Source organism: Quercus suber, unplaced genomic scaffold (assembly GCF_002906115.3).
Source record: "Quercus suber isolate HL8 unplaced genomic scaffold, Cork oak 2.0 scaffold_154, whole genome shotgun sequence".
Lineage (NCBI taxonomy): Eukaryota > Viridiplantae > Streptophyta > Magnoliopsida > Fagales > Fagaceae > Quercus > Quercus suber.
The window spans coordinates 343,186-364,275 of record NW_027069615.1 but is presented as its reverse complement, the minus strand read 5'-3'; the positions used below and the strand labels follow the sequence as shown (position 1 = coordinate 364,275).

Below are 21,090 nucleotides of genomic sequence, written 5' to 3'. Positions count from 1 at the left end.
GTGGCAATAAAGACAATAATGATGACAATGGTAGTGATGGTGGTGGAGCAATACTGATGGTGTTAGTGGTATAAAGGGATGAAGGGAGTGAGAGCATAAGGGAATGATGAAATACACTTTCTACTTTCTAAAAGTGGAAAACACATTTTTTAACTTCTTTTGTTGTTGATTGCAGAAAACATTTTTCATTAACTTTTGTTTTTTGTTGTGTCAAACACAAAAGTAATAGGATTCAAAACTCCATATATTAAAAAATTCAAGTAATTCTAAACAAAATCTGATCAAACATTTGGTATTTATCAATGTACCAAAGCTATTTGATCATCACTTCTCTACAAGACCATCACTATTATCTCTTGGTATGAAACATGGAAGCTACAAGTTCATATTTATTACCATTACGGCACACATAGTATATCACTCACTTTAAATGTCATCACTGATCAGAGTACAACAATGGTGGGCCTGTAGTGACGTTTTCCTTTTGAAGGAAATCTTTGAACCATAAAGCAGTTTTTTTCATATATCTAGTTAACCCATTTTTGTAATCTACATAATTGATGCCAAGCCGATATGTATAGCCAAATTCCCATTCAAAGTCATCAAGAAATGACCAGACATAGTATCCTTTAACATTGATTCCAGCCCTGCAGAGAAGCCTTACTTGTTAATATCTTTGATATTGGAACTAAAAGATACTAGAACATTCACATCTCGTTTTTGTAAACTAGCCTACTACAACTGGTTAAAATATTCATCATAAATTATGTTTTCATTTTTTTATTGAGAGAGAGAGAGAGAGAGAGAGAGAGAGAGAGAAGAAGAAGAAGAAGAAGAAGAAGAAGAAGAAGAAAAGTTTTACAAGACGCAACATTGCTCTCTCCAAACTTGTTGAGCACTATAGCATTTTACAAAAAAAATGAACGGGGAGTCACATGTGGGACATTTTTCAAAGATTCTTGACTATTATGTTCTTCAAAGCTAGCTATACGTTTATCAACATCTCTAAGGAAATATGCATAAAAATTGTACATTTCTTATGTGAAAATATGATTTATCCCTTGATGCCAATTTACATTTTCAATCTTCCTTGCGGTATTATTATTGTTAAATATTGTCAAAGTCTTACCAATGGGCCAAAAAAAAAAAAAAAAAAAAAATCGTTTTGGATGTATGCAGCATCATATTCACAACATGTAAGTGGGAACCACATGTTGTGAGTGTGATACGACATCGACATGCATCCAAAACACTATATATTGTCTCTTTACATGATACATTTACCTTCGCAAACAAGTGTTACTACATGAAGAATTTTCATGTATTTGTTCAATATTATATGTATGCATGAATCAATACTCACTTGATAACTTTTATGAGACTTGATAGATGGAGTTGGTGGTATTTTAACCTCAAGCTATCATTGAGAGCATCTTGAATTGGCAACGAGTTATTATTTACATCACTAAATCCTGAAAAGAACAAATGCATAAGATTACATCCTATACATGATTAAAATCGTAAGTACATTACTTGTAAAGAGAATATAAGATTGTCTTACCGTTTTCTGTAATTATTATAGGTGGATTGTTGAAATTTTTCTTTACATATAGCAGAAGTTCTTGAATTCCTTTTGGATAGATGTAAAGCCAGCCAGAAGGAGTCTACAAAAGTAATTATTTATGACATTATTTGATCAATAAAATGAGTATAATCACATTCTTTATATTAGGACATGCCAATGTGAAGGTGTGCTGGGAGAGAGAGATTACCGGTTCACCAATAGGAATTCCATCTTTGTCCGCTGCATGTGACAACAAATTATGTGAATATGTAAGTTAAAATCTTATAATTTTAGGTTAAATTACATATTTGGTCTTCAACATTTCACTTTCGTTACAAAGTTGTATTTATACTTTAAAACAAATCACTACAATTTCTATACTTTCAAAATTAGTTCAAAAGGTCAGTATCTTCATTTGATCAATGGAAAATACTATCATGATAAAATAAATTCAAGTCACCTTAGAGGCTCTATGCCATCAAAGTGACATTAGTTTCATGAATTCCCTTTACTATGTCAAGATTTTCCATCCATCAGATGATGGTAAAGACAATAAAGAGAATTCGTAAACAAACGTCGAAATTTGGGGACCAAATATACAATTTAGCCAAATTTTCAAGCTTAAAAGGTTGTAGTTTTTTTGAACATACTAGTCAAATTTACATGGCTATCTGTTGTGTAACTTAGATTGATGCTACTAGAGGATGTGGAATCATCTGCATATCTTGCAGTGTAGTAATTTACTCCAAGGAAATCCAGAGACCCTTTTACCATTTTGGATTGTACTTCAGTGAAGTTGGGTAGTCGATTTCCCACCAAAACTCGCATGGACTCAGGGTAATCACCATATGTAATTGGATTAACAAACCTATAGAAAATTAATAATAGTAACAAAAATGATGTTGAATTTGATTAAATTAAAATAATAGTGATAATAATGAATATCGTAGGACGTTAAAGACACACAAGTGCATTAGAGTTGGTCGACCATCAAGAAATTGGTGCCTGCATAATTACTTTTTTTGGTTTTTTTTTCATTTTAAACTTTGACTCTTTTATAAGGAAAATTAAACAAATACATGGCAAGTTATGATTGGTGGAACAAAAAAAATGGTATAGAGAGGATTTGTATTCCTTTTATTGTAGCCATCATAATTAAATTGCAACAACTATGTGGACATATTCTTAACTATGAGTGAACCACGTAAAATCAGGTGTTTGTGTGTATTCATTGGGCTCTTTGATATTCTCTATTTTTTGTTGTCCACTTCCAATATGCGCTAGGTTAGGTTTTTTCCTTTCAAAAATTTCAACTTAGCTCCCTCAACAGTCTCATCTTGGAATTTTCGCTAATGAAATTCACAACAATAAGAAGTAAATTGAGACCACAAAACTAACCTTATAGATGTTTCAAACTAAGCATATTTAATATCACACATGTTTACATTGCATAACTACAAAAGATGTTTCCAAGTTAAAAACATGCATGTGGAAACTGGTTATCTAAAATTTTTAACTTTTGTCACATATTAAATAATTTAATGGTTTCTGAATAGGGCAACAAAGTTATTCGGTGCTGGATATGAATTGTGGTTTATCAAGAGTTATAAGGGAACAATGAGATCCATCTATTTCAAATTCTCAACATGAAATCCTAACCCTGGGTAATATAGGAATGCCATAGAAGTATATAATTGTCAAACATTTTTATAAAACGATGGTTTTTTTTTTCTATAAAATTTCAACATATCACACAAATGCTGTAGGTAATTACTTTCGTGGCGAAAAATGTTTCTTCAATGGAAAAAGTAGCAATAGAAAATTGTAGTCATTGTACATACCATCCAAATGCAAAATCAAGAGCTCTAGAGGCAGCGTTGCTACTAGAAATTGTTTGGTACTTGGGCACCATCCAATAAGTTGATACTGTAATACCGATCTCTCCCATTTGAGAAGCCTAAAAAATTAAAATTCCCTCTATCATATGCATACTAGATAACACTAAATATGTAAAAAAAATTTATAATCCCATAGACTTTTTGTGTGCATATGTGTGTATACTGTATATATATGCATAACTAAACTATCATAGATAAATAAGTTAGTGACACAATAAATTTCACAATTATTGAGGTAGCATGATATGATTGATATACAATAAAAATGGCAACAACTGATAGACTTGTGTAAAAATTATGCACCAATCACAACTTGCCATCTTAACAAGTTGTGAACTTTTTTTTTCCCTGTTTTAGCATTGTCCATTATAGATTGGCAAGGTTATCTAAGAAGATTTTTGAATATCATTATTTAAACACAAACCTGATAGTTCTCTCTATACAATTTTACAGCAGTTGCATGAGAAAGAATGATGTGATGAGCTACCACATAGGGCTCTGTTCCTGAGTTCCCAAAGGTGCAATTTCCTACATAGCTAGAGCATCGACCAGGTGCCGTGTTACCTGTTGCATACCCTTCACTGCTAAACGTATTTGGCTCATTAAAAGTTGTCCAATTCTTCACTCTATCACCAAATTCTTTGAAGCAGAAGTCCGCATAGTGGTAAAAGTCATTCCTAATTTATTGGAGGATAAGGATCATTTCTTTTTAATTGGATAAGGATCGATTGTACCTTCGACTAATGCTTATTTGGATGTTGATTGTATGTAACTTACACAATGTTGGTGCTCAAGAATCCATCGTATTCATCTTCAAGTGCTTGTGGAGTATCCCAATGGAATAAAGTAACCAAGGGTTGTATACCTGCTCATTATTGTGGAAATTATGAAGGGAACTTGCCAAAGAAAACTGTGTTTGGGATGAAAGGGTAATGAAAGTTTACCATTATATAGGAGCTCATTAATGAGTTCATTGTAGAATTTGACACCTTGTTGGTTCACTCCCCCGCTAAGTTTTCCCTCTATGGACCAAATAAACTTCATTTATATCATAAATATCATTGGCAGTGACAGTACAAATAGCAAGAATTCTATCCCTTTTTTTTTTTGTTTGTTTGTTTGTTTGTTTTTTTTTTTTTTTTCTTTCTTTCATTTTGTTTGTTTTGGTTTACATTGAATGAGATAGTCACACTAATCACTACCATATTAGGTATAATGGTATGGGAAGTATGAAGGATGAACTTACTAGGAAGTACTCTGGACCAAGAGATGGAGAATCTGAAGGAGTCTAAGCCAATTTCTTTCATCAGAGCTATATCCTCCTGAAACAAAGCTAAGTTTTCTTATCAAATTAACCCTCCCCTTCCCCTCACCACACCCCCCCCTCCCCCCTCCCAAAAAAAATAAAATAGTAAAGATATTCCTCTTTTGCACTGTGTAAGATGCTCAAGAAAAAGTGAAGTAAATCATACCTTGAAACGATGATAAAAATCTTGAGCTACATTCCCTGAACTATGGTCCAAAATTTTTTCTGCCATGACCATAAAATATCTCAGAAATCATCATAAGATAGATATGCAGAAAAATTGACATTTATTACATCAAACCTTGGTATTATAATAAAGTATTAAAAAGCCCTCCCTACACCCCCCTCCCGGTGAGAAATTATTATTTATACTGGGAGGACTGCTGGTGTGGTCATTCCTGACTAATGAGATGATGCCATCTATGCAAATGTATGTGTAAACTTCCTAATTAGCGTAAGGAATAAAAAATAAAAATTACTAGATGATGTCACATTTGCATAAATAACAGCATTTTATTGGTTGGGAGGTCAGAGAGGACCACATTAGCAGTCTTCTCGGTGGACCTAATAATTTCTCCCCTCTAAAGGAGTTATAAAATATTTAAAAATGAAATGTATTAACCGTTGGACTATGTATACTTAATATCAGTGAACTATTGTGATTCAAACAAATATATAAACTCCTGGAATTTAGAAATTGATAAGAAATAACTTTTTTTTTTTAATTTATAATTTTAATTATTGGCTGGTAGACCACACATGGCCATCCTTCTGTTATATCTTATATGTACCTATGAAATCATGTATGGAATGTTTACTCACTTAAATTGAGTATCTGTTTCTCTATATTTCCTTTTATAATTTAAAATATTGTATTTTCTATATCCAATTGAGTCTTTTAATTTTAAAATAGTTTGAAAGAAGTGCTTCAAATAATTTTAATTTGACACAAATTTATTATATAAAACAAAAAAATCTAATAAACATTTCAAACTGTTTGTTGACACATTCAGAGTAGGAAAATCTCTCATGGAAAGCAATGCTATACACTTATGAAGGAGTTTGGTGAAGAATCTTAGCATCCCAATGTTGGGATATACACAAGTGAGTAGAAGTCCCACATTGAGCAAAAGTAAAAGAAATGAATAATCGATATTTGGGTCCAAACTGATAGATTTAAAGTTTTGAATGGTAGTGTATAAAGGTTATTTAAAGCTAGCGTAGCTTGTAAACAAGTAATTCACATAATCTCTTTGACTTATATTTAAATGTTCAACCTTTTAGGGGGGTTTGGCATTATTCTAAGGATTCAACATTGAAGTACAGAATTGGGCGAACCACCAGCTTCTTGGCTGAGTTATGGGCATTGCGTGATGGGCTCATGCTGTGCATCAATAGAAATTTTCGAGCTATTGAAGTTGAGCTGGATGCAAAAGCTGTTATTGATGTGCTTTCTAACCCAAATCAAGCTAATAATAATATTCTTTCTATTTTGGATGATTGCAGGCAGTTGGTTTCCCAAATTTTTCGGGTCCAATTTAGCCAATGCTACAGAGAAGCTAATAGATGTACTGACCTACTTGCGAGAATGGGAACTCAACGAACTGAGGACTTTTGTTTATTTGATAGTCCGCCGTGGACATTGCTAGCTATTTAGATTTTGATTATTCTGGCATGTATTTGAACAGGCGCTGTCCTGCTAACTCTGTTTCACCTTTCTGGTTTTTGATATTAAGTATCTCTTCCCAAAAAAAATCATTGACTTATGGGTATATGGGTTCACGTGCACATATACTCTTTAGGTGGATTTGGTTGTTTCTTACTCATTAGTCATCAACTCATAATAGGCCTAATTTAGAATAAAGTCAATGTAAATGTTTTTTTTTTTTTTTTTTTTTTTGAGATTAAAGATTGAAATTTCATTAAAAGGTAAAAATAAGTATACAAAGTTTTTTTTTTTAATTTATAATTTTAATTATTGGCTGGTAGACCACACATGGCCATCCTTCTGTTATATCTTATATGTACCTATGAAATCATGTATGGAATGTTTACTCACTTAAATTGAGTATCTGTTTCTCTATATTTCCTTTTATAATTTAAAATATTGTATTTTGTATATCTAATTGAGTCTTTTAATTTTAAAATAGTTTGAAAGAAGTGCTTCAAATAATTTTAATTTGACACAAATTTATTATATATAAAAAAAAAAAATCTAATAAACATTTCAAACTGTTTGTTGACACATTCAGAGTAGGAAAATCTCTCTCATGGAAAGCAATGCCATACACTAATGAAGGAGTTTGGTGAAGAAGCTTAGCATCCCAATGTTGGGATATACACAAGTGAGTAGAAGTCCCACATTGAGCAAAAGTAAAAGAAATGAATAATCGATATTTGGGTCCAAACTGATAGATTTAAAGTTTTGAATGGTAGTGTATAAAGGTTATTTAAAGCTAGCGTATCTTGTAAACAAGTAATTCACATAATCTCTTTGACTTATATTTAAATGTTCAACCTTTTAGGGGGTTTTGGCATTATTCTAAGGATTCAACATTGAAGTACAGAATTGGGCGAACCACCAGCTTCTTGGCTGAGTTATGGGCATTGCGTGATGGGCTCATGCTGTGCATCAATAGAAATTTTCAAGCTATTGAAGTTGAGCTGGATGCAAAAGCTGTTATTGATGTGCTTTCTAACCCAAATCAAGCTAATAATAATATTCTTTCTATTTTGGATGATTGCAGGCAACTGGTTTCCCAAATTTTTTGGGTCCAATTTAGCCAATGCTACAGAGAAGCTAATAGATGTATTGACCTACTTGCAAGAATGAGAACTCAACAAACTGAAGACTTTTGTTTATTTGATAGTCCGCCTGTGGACATTGCTAGTTATTTAGATTTTGATTATTCTGGCATGTATTTGAACAGGCGCTGTCCTGCTAACTCTGTTTCACTTTTCTAGTTTTTAATATTATGTCCCTCTTACCAAAAAAATCATTGACTTATGGGTATATGGGTTCACGTGCACATATACTCTTTAGGTGGATTTGGTTGTTTCTTACTCATTAGTCATCAACTCATAATAGGCCTAATTTAGAATAAAGACAATGTAAACGTTTTTTTTTTTTTTTTTAGATTAAAGATTGAAATTTCATTAAAATGTAAAAATAAGTACACAAAGGGGTGTGGAACTGAGCCAGACAAGAAAAAAGAAACAAAGAAAACAGGGGACAAAAACCCTTCTAAGCAAGAGATTAGAAACACTATAACCATGGGTCCCTAGAACAAAACAACCAAATCATCAAGGAGGTTTTTGTTGAGCTGCAGAGAGCAACTGATGCTCGCGCAAAACCTGTAGCTCCATCAAAAATAACCTTTGGGTGTAGCTGAATGTGTTCAAAATGGAATTTGTTTCGAGCATTCCACAAAGCCCACCCAATGACAGACCAAACTTCAAGCTAAAGATATGGATTCAGGATCTAAGAGTCAATTGTATTACTATATTGTTCCAAACTTTTTTGTGGATTAGGTTCCAAATTTAGTTGTATAGGGATTTCTAATTTTACTACTTATATATAATTAGAAACAGGTTGGAGTAAGTTTATTTAGTGTTTATTTGACAAAGACTATTTTTGGCAACTTATTTTATTATTTAGCTTATTTTTGTTATTATTTATGGGTCCTATTGCACTTTTTGGTATTATTCATAGGTCACACTGTACTATTTTAGTTAATTTTTATATTTATTTACAATATTTTTAACAAAAAGTTTTCAGTTTCAATAAAAAAAGCGAATTCTAAACTATCCTTATTTATTTATTTATTTTGTCTCTTAAAAGTGGCGGAAGGTCTATTGGCATGGAATATATTACCAAATATTTCACACTTTCTCCTCCTTTTCCCCTTTTTTTTGTTGTTGTTGTTGTTGTTGTTGTTGTTGTTGTTGTTGCTGTATGCCCAAATAGGTTCTATATGAGTGTGAAACAAAAAAATCCGGTGAAAAAATCTGTGTCTACATCACCACTCTTCTAAATATACACCGGATATAAAATTACATCTCATTTCTGTCTCTTTCCCAAGTCCCTCTCTTCCTTTCTCTTTTCTCATACGAGTTATATCTCATATCTCATATCCCATATTTCATATCTCTATCTCTAATATAACTCAAATTTCTCTTTACTTTTTGTTTGGTTCCAGATCTCAGCTACATTTCTTACTCCTTGACTCAAAATTTTGACAAATTGGTGGAGGCCACACACTCATAACTCAAATTTTGGAAACATTCTAAATACTGAACTCAATTTCCATGACTCTTAACTCAAAAATTTGAGTTTTGAGTTATGGAAACATAACTCAAAAACTAAACCAAACAACTTACATTTCAATGGAGGCCCATGTTTTTTGAGTTTTGGGTGATAAAATCTGAGTTATATAACTCAAAACCCATCAAACCAAACATACTTTGAAACTGCTCATGCACTCTCCCACAGTCAACTCTCCTCACACCATTGTTAACTTGCTTGGGCACTCTCTTCCTCTATGTTTATTATCTTATATAAGGATTGACATATAACATCATCTATTTTATATGGGGGTAGACTCCTCTAGTGTGAGATTTAGTCTCATGTGAGAGAAATGTTGTATGTAACCGTTACACAAGATATCACATTTTCTTTTTCTCTATTCTCCCACTTTCAGGGAGAGATAGAATAGAAATGTAAACTTGCATTTGATATTCCTGGTCCTCTAAATTTTGACTGAATTTTGTTTCTACATCTCAACAAGTAGCACAGTATTACCTATTCTAGAAAATACATTTCAACTTTTGCCTGCTAAAATCATGTGGGCAATGAAAACTTGCAAAAAATTAATGTACCAAAGAAAACATTGATGAAGAGAGAGAGACCTGGATGTATCGCAGTGAAAGTATCCCATATGCTAGACCCTTTGCCATCTTGGTATGCTGCCCCTTCATCCTATAAAGGGGAGGAAAAAAAAAACCGTGAAACATACTTTTTTCCAAGAGTAACACTATACCATTGCCATCCTGCTATGCTGCCCTTTCATCCTCTCTCTCTCTCTCTATATATATATATAGACACACACACACACACACACACAATGTAGGACATATATATAAATGATAGAACTAGCACAATACTATTGCCGCATACATACCTGGTAAGCACTTGACCCTGCTCCAAACACAAAACCAACCGGAAAATCACTCCGGTTGAGACCTTCAATGCAAGCAAAAAAATAGGCCAAGGCCACAAGGTAGAAGAGCAAATGATGATGATGAATTTCCATGTTTGACTTTTGGTTGCACTGCACTCTCTCCAAATCCCTATATATATTGTAGGGCACTATTAGGTGATGGACCAAATTAATTATTGAAAGTTTGACACACTTAAATATGAAGACAAATTTAAAAATCTCGCTTAGTGATTTTGATGTTTCTTTTCTAATCCATATGCAAATTTTAAAAACAAAAATCTTAAAACGATTATCATTCTTGTTTTATATTAAAGTAATTTTTTGGTAAACCATATACATGGCGGACTAAATTAAGGCCTAAATTTGCCCCACCATTTAGTACATAGAATTCTTGTTCATGCGATTGTTTCACATTTAATAGTGTGTACACTGTTTTATATAATGTGTAAAGTGTGGATATTATTTTAAAAATGTGGACATTTTTTGTGAAATTGTAGACATTGTGTAATATAATGTACATCAAAGTGTGCAATAGTAATTTCCATGATTTTATTCCTGGTTGACCGATTGGAAAGCTACCGTATCCACTTTGAAGTTTCCTTTTTAGGTTTGAAATACCATTGAATCAATCATTTTGGGATTTCTTGCTTACTTATTTCTTTGAATTTGGAACCTGAAATAACCAAATATTCACTAACAGTACACACCCAAAAAAAAAAAAAAAAACCCCAGCACCTTACAAAACAAAAGCTCAGCTAATTTTGAAATAGCAAGTCATTGTTGAATAGCTGAAGTCGTAGAATATTAGGTAGCAAGAATGTTGGATGCATAAAAGTTTCCCCATATCATCGTTTAAGTACTAGTCAACGTATGGTCCAATTAAAAAAAAAAAAAAAAAACCCCAGCACCTTACAAAACAAAAGCTCAGCTAATTTTGAAATAGCAAGTCATTGTTGAATAGCTGAAGTCGTAGAATATTAGGTAGCAAGAATGTTGGATGCATAAAAGTTTCCCCATATCATCGTTTAAGTACTAGTCAACGTATGGTCCAATACCACATGGAAAGCCCAAGGAAAAAGAATGAGAATTGTGGTTTGGAGGCTAAGATGGTTTTTTCCTACAAATTTCTGGGTTCTATGTGGAAACTCTTGTAAGTGAGCTTGGATTGTTTGTAGTAAAGCCCATGGAAAGTATCATAAACCAAAAATTTATTAACTTACAAGCCGAACTGAACTAGGCAAACCAGATTGCTCTATATGACGCAAAATATTTCATCTTCCTAACCTCCCACAAATTTTTTTGCCCAAACTATGAGTGTAATGCTGCATATATCCGAAACATAATATACTTTTTTCTATAAACAATAGCATTTCGAAATAATTTTTTCTTTGAGGTAATGATGGGTGTGTTTTGTTTGGTCAAAACTAAAATTTGAAAAGGGGAAAGTTTGTTACCATAGCAAAACGTTGGAAACTGTTTTGTCTAATCTATTAGCATCATATTGGAACACAAATTAGTCCACATAAATGGGCTAAAATCCTTGAATGTGAAGCTAATATATAAAATTAAGTTTAGCTCATAAAAAATTATTAAGAGGCTAGCTTTAAAAACTACATTAACCATTGCAAGTACTCAAGAATTCTTTGGCTTTGGCTTTGGCTTTGGCTTTGACTTTTTTGGCTTGATTGCCTTGCCTTGCCTTTGGCTTGAATTCTTTTGTTCCACGTTGGAAAGATGTCTTTTCTCTTTCTATCTTATAAGGGATGAACCAATGCAAAGGCAAAGAATTCAAGCCAAAGACAAAGAATTCTTAAGTACCTACAACCATCATAATTTAAAATTCTTGTATATTATCGTTTTGTATGGGTTTTTGTTAACGACTTCCCTATATCTTTTCTTTTATTTTTCTCTCATTTGTAAGTGAATTGAAAGTCTGAAAACCTAGTTTAAATGTTTTCACTCTCATTTAATCATTTCTCTTTAAGGATAAAAATAAAAAAAAAAAAAAAAAAAAAAAAAAAAAAAACTATTCGCATATCTCTTAGAACTCTTCAATTGAATAATTAAAAGATAACTTCGTATCCTATTATATCACAAATAAAACTATAACTTCAAACTTACCATATAGGTTTTTTTTAGTAAAAAAGGTAGAAAATATTATTAGAAAAAAAGAAGAAGAAGATTATACAACAGGAGCAACAAAATATTCAGCACAGGGGAGAATATTACTTAAAATGATACATAGGCCAGGCTTGCAAATTCTTTGTAGATCATGGACTCTCACATTTGCTATGAAATTACAAATGGAAATCCCTTTTGCTTTAATTTATTTGCCTCTTGAGTCTTGACCTCCGGCCCACTCGTCAGACTTGGTATTAATTTTGGGCTTTGACTTTTGATTAATGGTACCATATCATTCAAGACCATCATTAATATCATGGTTTGAAAAATATAAGGTACAAGTTCATATTTCTTACAAGGGTCCGGTTAATGTGTGTCCTTAAACTTTTTATTTTTGGAAACTTTTTCTTGAGAATTGAAAAAACTGTCAATATTTTTTCAATTCTCGAAATTTTTTTTTCCAAAAATGAAAATTAATGTGTGCCCTTAAGGCACACATTAGTAAAATCCTTCTTACAATTACTACAGCAGATACAATAAATCACTCACTTTAAATGTCATTACTGATCAGAGTACAACGAAGATGACACTCTTGTGGTGAGATTCTCCCTTTGAAGGAATTTTTTGAACCATAAAGCAGTATATATGTTTCATATATCTTGTCAACCCATTTTTGTAATCAATGTAATTGATGCCAAACCGATATGTATAACCCGATTCCCATTTGAAGTCATCAAAAAATGACCAAACATAGTATCCCTTAACGTTGATTCTTGCCCTGCAACCAAAGCCTCAATTATTGTTTAATATCTTTGACATTGGAACTTATAGATACTTAAAGCTATGCCATTTATCCATATTTTTAAGACAATGTGCAGAAAAATTTTCAAAATTTTAATTCAAAACATGTTTTTGGTCTCTTGTTGTTACCTATCAGAAAAATTTTCAAAATTTTCAATCTTGCTTGTGGCCTTATTATTATGGTTATCCATTGTTACCTATCAGAAATAAAACCTTGAAAAAACTCAATTGAGGCCTTAATAATTAATATAAAGATGTGGGACTTTCACTCACAAGTGTGTGTGAATAACAATTAGTACATGACGCAAAACAAAATCATAAAAGAACTAGTTCTTGTTTGAGACCCTTAACATTCACAAAGAAAAAAAAAAAAAATCAGGAGTCTACGAAAAATAAAGAATCCTCAATTTTATTGAAAATGTATTGTTCTTTTTACTTTTACAAATTGCCAGACTATTTAAAGGCTCTAAAAAACTTATTTCCCAAGTAAAGATAACCCTAAACAGATTCTAATGGATAGCGTATCAAAATAGGACTCTAATTGAGTATGAAAGTTTTAAAAGCATTTAGAATCAAGGAAATAAGGTCCCATCTTCTAAATTACTAAAACTAGTTTAAAACCCCGTACATGCATATACACATATACAATTAAAAACACACACACACCCACACACCATGTATATAAGTTTCTGCTTAATAAATAATTAATGACTGTTTATAGTATTATGTAAAAAGTTGATAAATTTAAAATATTTTTAGCTAGACAAACAAATGGCATTTGCAAACATAATCTTTCAAGTTTCAAACTCTTTATTCTTCTAATTTTAGAAATATAATTAGAAATACAATTAAGTTTTTTATAGTTCATTTATATTGGATTCCTCGTATTTTGCAATGAATTAATTCATTTGACATAAAAATTAAAAAGTTTTGATGGGACACATAACACAAAATTAGATTCCAATTGAAATTCAATTTGAATTCTAATTGAATTTTCTCTTAGATTGGTTATATATATATATATATATATGCATGTATATAAACCGATACTCACCTGGTAGCTTTTAAGAGACTTGATAGATGGAGTTGGTGGTATTTTAACCTTAAACTATCATTGAGAGCACCATGAATTGTCCACGGGTTATTATTTACATCACTAAATCCTGAAAAGATTAGATGCATAAATACATAATTAAAAATTTTTAGTACAATATATGTAGAGGGAATACAAGATTGTCTTACCGTTTTCTGTAATTATAATAGGTGGATTATTGAAATCTTTCTCTACGTATAAAATAAGTTCTTGAATTCCCCTTGGATAAATGTAAAGCCAGCTCGAAGGGGTCTACAAAATTAACCATTTATGGCATTCTTTACTTAGTAAATTGAGTATGATCACATTCTTTAAATTTCAACATAACAATATGATGGTGCTGTGCTAAGAGATAGAGAGAAGATTACCGGTTCGCCAATAGGAATGCCACCTTTCTCAGCTGCATATGGTGTGACCGTGTAAGTGAAAATTTCATAATTTTTAAGCTAGATAGTTACATTCAATTTCTTGGGTGATGTACTTTAGGTTCTCAAATTAAATTCTACCGTGTGGTTATACTTTTGTTGGGAAAGATAATCAATGCTTTTTGCACTTCATTGATCATTGCAATCATGTTATTGAATTTAATTAGAAAACCAAAGCTACAATACCTACGGAAAAATATGTAGTTTGTATTGTATTTTTATCGTAATTTTTATAATCATAAGGTTGTGGCTTTTGAACTTACTGGTTAGATTTACATGGCTATCTGTTGTGTAACTTAGGTTTACACTACTAGAAGATGTGGAGTCATTTGCATATCTTGCAGTGTAGTAATTTACTCCAAGGAAATCTAAAGACCCCTTTACCATCTTGGATTGTATTACATTGAAGTTGGGTAGTCGATTTCCCACCAAAGCACGCATAGACTTAGGGTAGTCACCATAGGTAACAGGATGAGCAAACCTAGACAAGTAATAATAGAAATACTAATGATGATGAATTTCATAAAAATAATCACTATCAATAATAATTGGGAAATACACAGCATATTCAAGAGCATTATTGATTATTGTCATGAGAGATCCAACCATCAATAGTGTAACTTATCACATATTTATGTAGGGTCATGCTCACAAGTGCCCTAAGGATACTCATTAATAATTCATTTTAAGAAAGTTTTGATACTACTTTTATGGGAAATGAAAAAAACTATCAAAATATTAATTAATCTTTTTTTTTTTTTTTTTTTTTTTCATTTTCCATAAAAACTTTCTTTAAATAGATTATTAAGGAGTGCCCTAAGGGCACTCGTTAGTATTTCTCGTTTATGTAAAGGTTACGTAGTGATATTTATTTAATTATTCAAACATGAACTGGACTAATTAAATTCATTTCATTTATTTATATCAAGATGAGACGTGTGGAATATGATCAAATTTACTGGTTTTGTCAAGGATTTGGGGTAGTAGATCTCTGAAAAATTGGTATCTGTACAATTATTGGGGATATTTCTAATATTTGGGAAGACTTGTCTTGGGTTTATTATTGTAATTTTCCACATACATGCAGCCAGGTAATAGGATAGTACACACACACACACACACACACACACACACACACACACACACACACATATATATATATATTTATTGATGAACTTTGAAACTCCTGTTGTGGAAGATAAAATAAAACCTCAAAAACTCTGTTGATGTAACCATAAGTCTGGGTGAATCCAAAATTTGGTATTCATGTGTGTGCATAGGTCTTTGTTGTTGTTGTTTTCTTTTTCTTTTTCTGTTCTTTGCACGTCATAGATCCTAGCTTAGGTTTCCTATGTCCTCACATTTCTAGCAGAAAATTCCAGTCATAGTACTTACCATCCAAATGCAAAATCAAGAGCTCTAGAGGCAGCCTTGCTACTAGCAATTGTTTGGTACTTAGGCACCATCCAAAACGTTGATACTGTAATTCCAATTTCTCCCATTTGAGAAGCCTATAAACAAATAAAAAAATAAACCCTTTATCAAAAGCATCCTAACACTATATATGTAATTTTTTTTTATTCCGCTGAAATTGTGTATGTATATATGTATCCATGTATAATTATATTATTATAGGCCAAAAAGTCTAATTATACAAAAATGATTAAAACTATCAAGTTGACATAATATAACTAGTGTACAATAAAAGTGGTATCAATTGAAGACTAATGTAAAAGTAATACTGCACACTGATCATAATTTAATATCTCAAAAAATTGTGAAAAAAGTTGTGATTTTTTATTTTTATTTTTTATGTTTCTAGCATGGCTCATTATGGATAGTGAAAGCCTTCTAAAATTATTTTTGAATATTATTGTTTAGGCACAAACCTGATACTTTTCCCTGTACAATTTTACAACAGTTGCATGAGAAAGAAGGATATGATGAGCTACCATGTAGGGCTCTATCCCTGAGTTCCCAAAGGTGCAGTTTCCTACATAGTTAGAACATCGACCTGGTGCTATGGTACCAGTTGCATACCCTTCACTACTGAATGTATTTGGCTCGTTAAAAGTGGTCCAGAGCTTCACTCTATCACCAAATTCCTTAAAGCAGAAGTTCGCATAGTCATGATAATCATTGCTGATTTATTGGAGGATAAAATGACTAATTTGTTAAAAGCACATCCAATAGAAATTTGTTGAATAATGTAACATTGATATAAATTACACGAAGTATATCTCTGTCTCTCTCACATCCTTGGCTATTGCTTAATCAAATGTTGATGGCATGTCAAACTTACACAATGTTAATGCTCAAAGATCCATCATACTCATCTTCAAGTGCTTGTGGAGTGTCCCAATGGAATAAAGTTATACAGGGTTGTATACCTGCTCATTATTCTGAAATTAGGAAGGGAACGTACCCAAAAAAAAAAAAAAAGGTTGGGATGAAGGGCAAATGAAGTTTACCTTTATATAGGAGCTCATTAATGAGTTCATTATAGAATTTGACTCCTTGTTCGTTCACTCCCCCGCTAAGTTTTCCCTCTATAAGACAAAAATGAACTTCATTTATTTATATCATAAATATCATTATTGATAAAGTCCTTTTGAATATATACTATTATCAATTTTTTTAAGATATTCTTCATTTTCTTTGTGTGTATGTGTGTTAAAAATACTTTTTTTTTAGGAAACGTGTATTAAAAAAATACTTAGTAATCTCAAATAAATAAATAAATAAATATCATTGGTACTTTGGCAGTGACAATAAATAGCAAGAATTCTTATCCTTAGTGTTTTTTTTTTTTTGGGAATGACGTAGTCAATTTAAATGTGATTCACTAATTGCTACCATATTAGGTAAAATGGTAAGGGAAGTATCATGGATGAACTTACTAGGAAGTACTCTAGACCATGAGATGGAGAATCTAAAGGAGTCTAGGCCAATTTCTTTCATTAGAGCTATATCCTCCTGAAACAAAGCTAATTTTTCTTATCAAATTAACCCCACAAAAAAAGGGTAAATGAAGAAAGTATATTTTTCTTTTGCACTATGTAAGATGCTCAAGGCAAAGTGAAGTAAATCATACCTTGAAATGATGGTAAAAATCTTCAGCCACATTCCCTGTGCTATGGTCCAAAATTTTTTCTATCGTGCTAACATAAAATTTCTCAGAAACTATCATAACTATAAGAAGGATATGCGGTAAAAGTGAAATTTATTACTTCAAACATTAGTACTATAGTGAAGTATAAAAACCCTTTTTCCACTTCTTTTTTCGAGAAACACCCTTTTTCCACTTAAAAGCTGTTAAATAAAATGTATTAAGATTGCCTGCTAGTTATATCTATACTATATTTCAAAATGACTAATATTCTCATAATTTAAGATCTAAATAGTTTTTTATAAACTTAGACTAACCTAGTATATCTCTAGTCTGAGATTCAATTCACCGTATCAAATGGATGAAGTAAAAAAAAAACCCTCTCTCTCATTAATAGAAGCAAAATATAATTACAAGTTAAAGCTAGCGTATTTTGCAGGAGGTTAATTTTTTGATCCATAATTTAGCTAAATGAATTCTTTTGAGGGTACTATCATTATCTCTTCTTTATTAGATTTTTGCGTTGGGATGCAGGAGGAAGATTGGAGTGCATAATCCCTTTTGTAATCTGTATGCTGTTTCTTTTTCTATGCACTTACCCCCTTTTTTTTTTGAGAAAAAAAAAATTATACTTAGCACTTTATATATGACACAAATAAAAGCCAGCGTATTTTGTAAACAAATAATTCACATAATTCCATTGACTTATAGTTATAGGTTCAACCTTTTAGGGTCAAATTAAAAAAAAAAAAAAACCTTTTAGGGTTTGCATTGTTCTAAGGATTCAACAGTAAGTACATTGACTTATAGACTCACGTGCACATGTAATATTCCTAAGAGGATTTCGATTGTTTCGTACTCATCAGTCACCATTAGTCGTAAGATTTAGAATAAAGACACAAAATGTAAATGTTAGAGATATGAGAGCTCAGGAGCCTACTGTATTATAGAGTTCCAAACCTTGATATATATGAATTTTTTACTTTACTAAGCATAATTAGGGGTAGCTCAGGAGTCTTACTATAAATATTAAAATTTTTATTTATTTATTTATTTTTATAATTTGACTAGTTGATGTACAATGAAATAGTATTTACTGTTGGATATGTTTTAAAATTTAAAAAGAAATATAATAAATTTAATTTTTGGGTAGGTGACATATGGTGCCACCTGTATTGCTATTGACCAAATTGGTGGATATGGTAATTGAGAATTAAGCCCACCTACCCCAAAAAATTCCTTCTCATTCTTCATAATTTTCAACTCCTTTTCGAAACAGTTTTTACCCTTCCTTAACCTCTTCTATCTTGCCAAAACTCTTGCTCTTTATTGACTACTATCTGATAGACTGATACTCTAATTTGTCTTCTTCTTCTTTTTTTGGTTGTTGTTGTTGTTGTGTTCTTCAATCTATTTATATTGGGCATACAGTGATGAGTTTGAAACTCTATTTGTCAATGCATATTAGCAGAATTGTCGTTGTATTCTAGAGAGCAATTGCCTAAGATATTTGCACTAAGGGGTCTTCCTACTGAGTCGAAATCGCTTCTTAAGGACAGTGGATTTAATTCCATGCCTCAGTGATAAGTTTCTGCTTAATCTTGAATTTTATATGCTTCTACACTATTGATTTTGTTTAGTTGATCTGAGCTAATCCTTATTTTACGGTATTGGTATATTATTGAAATTGATTTATAACTTTGTTAATTAATTTGAGCAATCTTTCAAACTATTTTTCCAACATTTACTTATCTTCATACAACAACTGAATTGTTATTACCATTGTTAACTTGAATTGGTCTCTCTCTCACACAAACACAAAGTAAGAAAAATGAACTCAATGTTAAGTGGCATTCAGTGTTCCAAGTTCTTTAACTTTTGAAGAGACAATCCTCTAAAATCATGTGGAGAATGAAACTTGCAAAGAATTAATGTACCAATGAAAACATTGATGCAGAGAGTGAGAAAGAAAGAGAGTCTGAGACCTGGATGTGTCGCAGTGAAAGTATCCCATATGCTAGTCCCTTTGCCATCCTGGTATGCAGCTCCTTCATACTGTAAAGGAAAAAGATTTATAACACCAAACATACTTAATGCAAAAGCACCATACATATATGTTAGAGCTGGTAATTAATCACCATTGCTGCATACATACCTGGTAAGCACTTGACCCTGCTCCAAACACGAAACCATCCGGAAAATCACTCCTGCTGAGACCTTCAATGCTAGCAAAAAAATAAGACACAGCCACAAGGTAGAAGAATAGTTGATGAATTTCCATGTTTAACTTCTGGTTGCATTGCACTGTGTAGCTCTAACTCCCTAGCTATATAATGTTGGGGGATCATCAAAGTCATTAGGTGATGCACCATATTAATTATTGGAAGTTTTAAACACTTGCATACGTACCCAAATTAAAATCTTTGACAAATGTGTTCTTAATGTCTCTTTCATAATCCATATGCAAAAAAAAAAAAAAAATATAAATCGTAAACCGATTGTTACTCTTGGTCTATATTAAAATATTTTTTTTGGGTCATCTGGATCACATGGCTTAATAAATTAAGGCCTAAATTTGTCCCATCATATAGAATTATTATTACTGGTTGACCGATTGGGAAGCCATTGGATTCACCAACAGCAGCTGCAAAATGAACAAAGAAAACAGCAGCAAATTTCAAAGCAAAAGCTCTGCTAATTCTAAGACGGCGAGTTATTGTTGAGTAGTTGAAATCGTAGCACATTTGGTAGCAAGAATGTTTGGTGCATAATTTTGCACCTAAGTACATTGTTTGGGTATATTTTAGAGCCCTCCATAACGAGCTGAACCAGATAAACTTCACGTCTATGGACTTGAATATCCCTAAAGCCCAATCCCCAAGAGTAGATGAAATGGGTTATGCCAAGCAAGTAATACCTCCCAAACTACACGACCACATATAAATCCAAAGGCCAAGTCAAGGCCACCCTTTAAATGCTACTAGCCAATATTCCGTGGGATGCCCCGTGCATTTTCAAAAAATCTATAAGAAATTATCTTATAACCCATTGGGTTCATCAATAGTATACTATTATTGTTAGTCATGACTAATCTACAAAGTTTGCTCGTAAAATTTAATTCAAACTATACCCTAGTCTCTACCCATTTTTCAATTCCAAAACTAGGTAACCTTTGTCATGTAATGCTTTGTCATGAATTGTAAGTGGGGAAATGAGACAAATACATTTTACAATGTTTAAGAAATCATAAACCTCAACATAAAAGAAAATAATTATCACCATCTATGTCAATGTTTAATAAAAAAAAGTACTCTCCATAAATCTTTCAAATCTTAATCATATATACATAGTACATTTTATAAATTACATAGTAATCAAATACTTTGGGTTTTATCCTCTTGCACTTCTCATTTGTTATATACACCTGCTCATAGTTCTTCATGCTAACTCATCTCAAATACACATGAAATTATCCAAACAAATAGGGATATTCTTTAATTTCAACCTATCAACTACGCCTAGCTACCCAACCCCATGGTTCATCTTCTTCCTTC

At 31.9% G+C, this 21,090-nt stretch overlaps 2 protein-coding genes across 4 annotated transcripts; both read right to left on the bottom strand.

Annotated features, from left to right (window-relative positions):
- Positions 1 to 226: 226 nt before the first annotated feature.
- LOC112039002 (beta-glucosidase 17) lies at positions 227 to 19,553 on the bottom strand. 3 transcript variants are annotated; one of them, XM_024071830.2, is made up of 13 exons: positions 9,949 to 10,136; positions 9,677 to 9,746; positions 4,935 to 4,993; positions 4,709 to 4,784; positions 4,407 to 4,484; positions 4,240 to 4,327; positions 3,887 to 4,139; positions 3,406 to 3,521; positions 2,215 to 2,432; positions 1,773 to 1,804; positions 1,562 to 1,664; positions 1,364 to 1,472; positions 227 to 647 (listed from the first exon to the last, which is right to left on the bottom strand). In XM_024071830.2, exons 1-13 carry the CDS (start codon positions 10,078 to 10,080, stop codon positions 437 to 439), a joined length of 1,545 nt encoding a protein of 514 aa, XP_023927598.1. In that variant the 5' UTR covers positions 10,081 to 10,136; the 3' UTR covers positions 227 to 436. The 3 variants fall into 3 exon arrangements, with proteins under 3 accessions (XP_023927598.1, XP_065633450.1, XP_065633451.1); XM_065777378.1 differs by lacking the exons at positions 9,677 to 9,746; positions 9,949 to 10,136 and adding an exon at positions 19,522 to 19,553; XM_065777379.1 differs by lacking the exon at positions 227 to 647 and having other exon boundaries at positions 2,336 to 2,432; positions 9,949 to 10,138.
- LOC112009688 (beta-glucosidase 17-like) lies at positions 13,960 to 19,891 on the bottom strand. Its single transcript, XM_065777380.1, has 12 exons — positions 19,692 to 19,891; positions 19,522 to 19,591; positions 17,522 to 17,580; positions 17,328 to 17,403; positions 16,899 to 16,976; positions 16,730 to 16,817; positions 16,317 to 16,569; positions 15,823 to 15,938; positions 14,691 to 14,908; positions 14,371 to 14,402; positions 14,152 to 14,254; positions 13,960 to 14,072 (listed from the first exon to the last, which is right to left on the bottom strand). The coding sequence occupies exons 1-12, from the start codon at positions 19,815 to 19,817 to the stop codon at positions 13,960 to 13,962; spliced, it is 1,332 nt and encodes a 443-aa protein (XP_065633452.1). The 5' UTR covers positions 19,818 to 19,891.
- Positions 19,892 to 21,090: the final 1,199 nt, after the last annotated feature.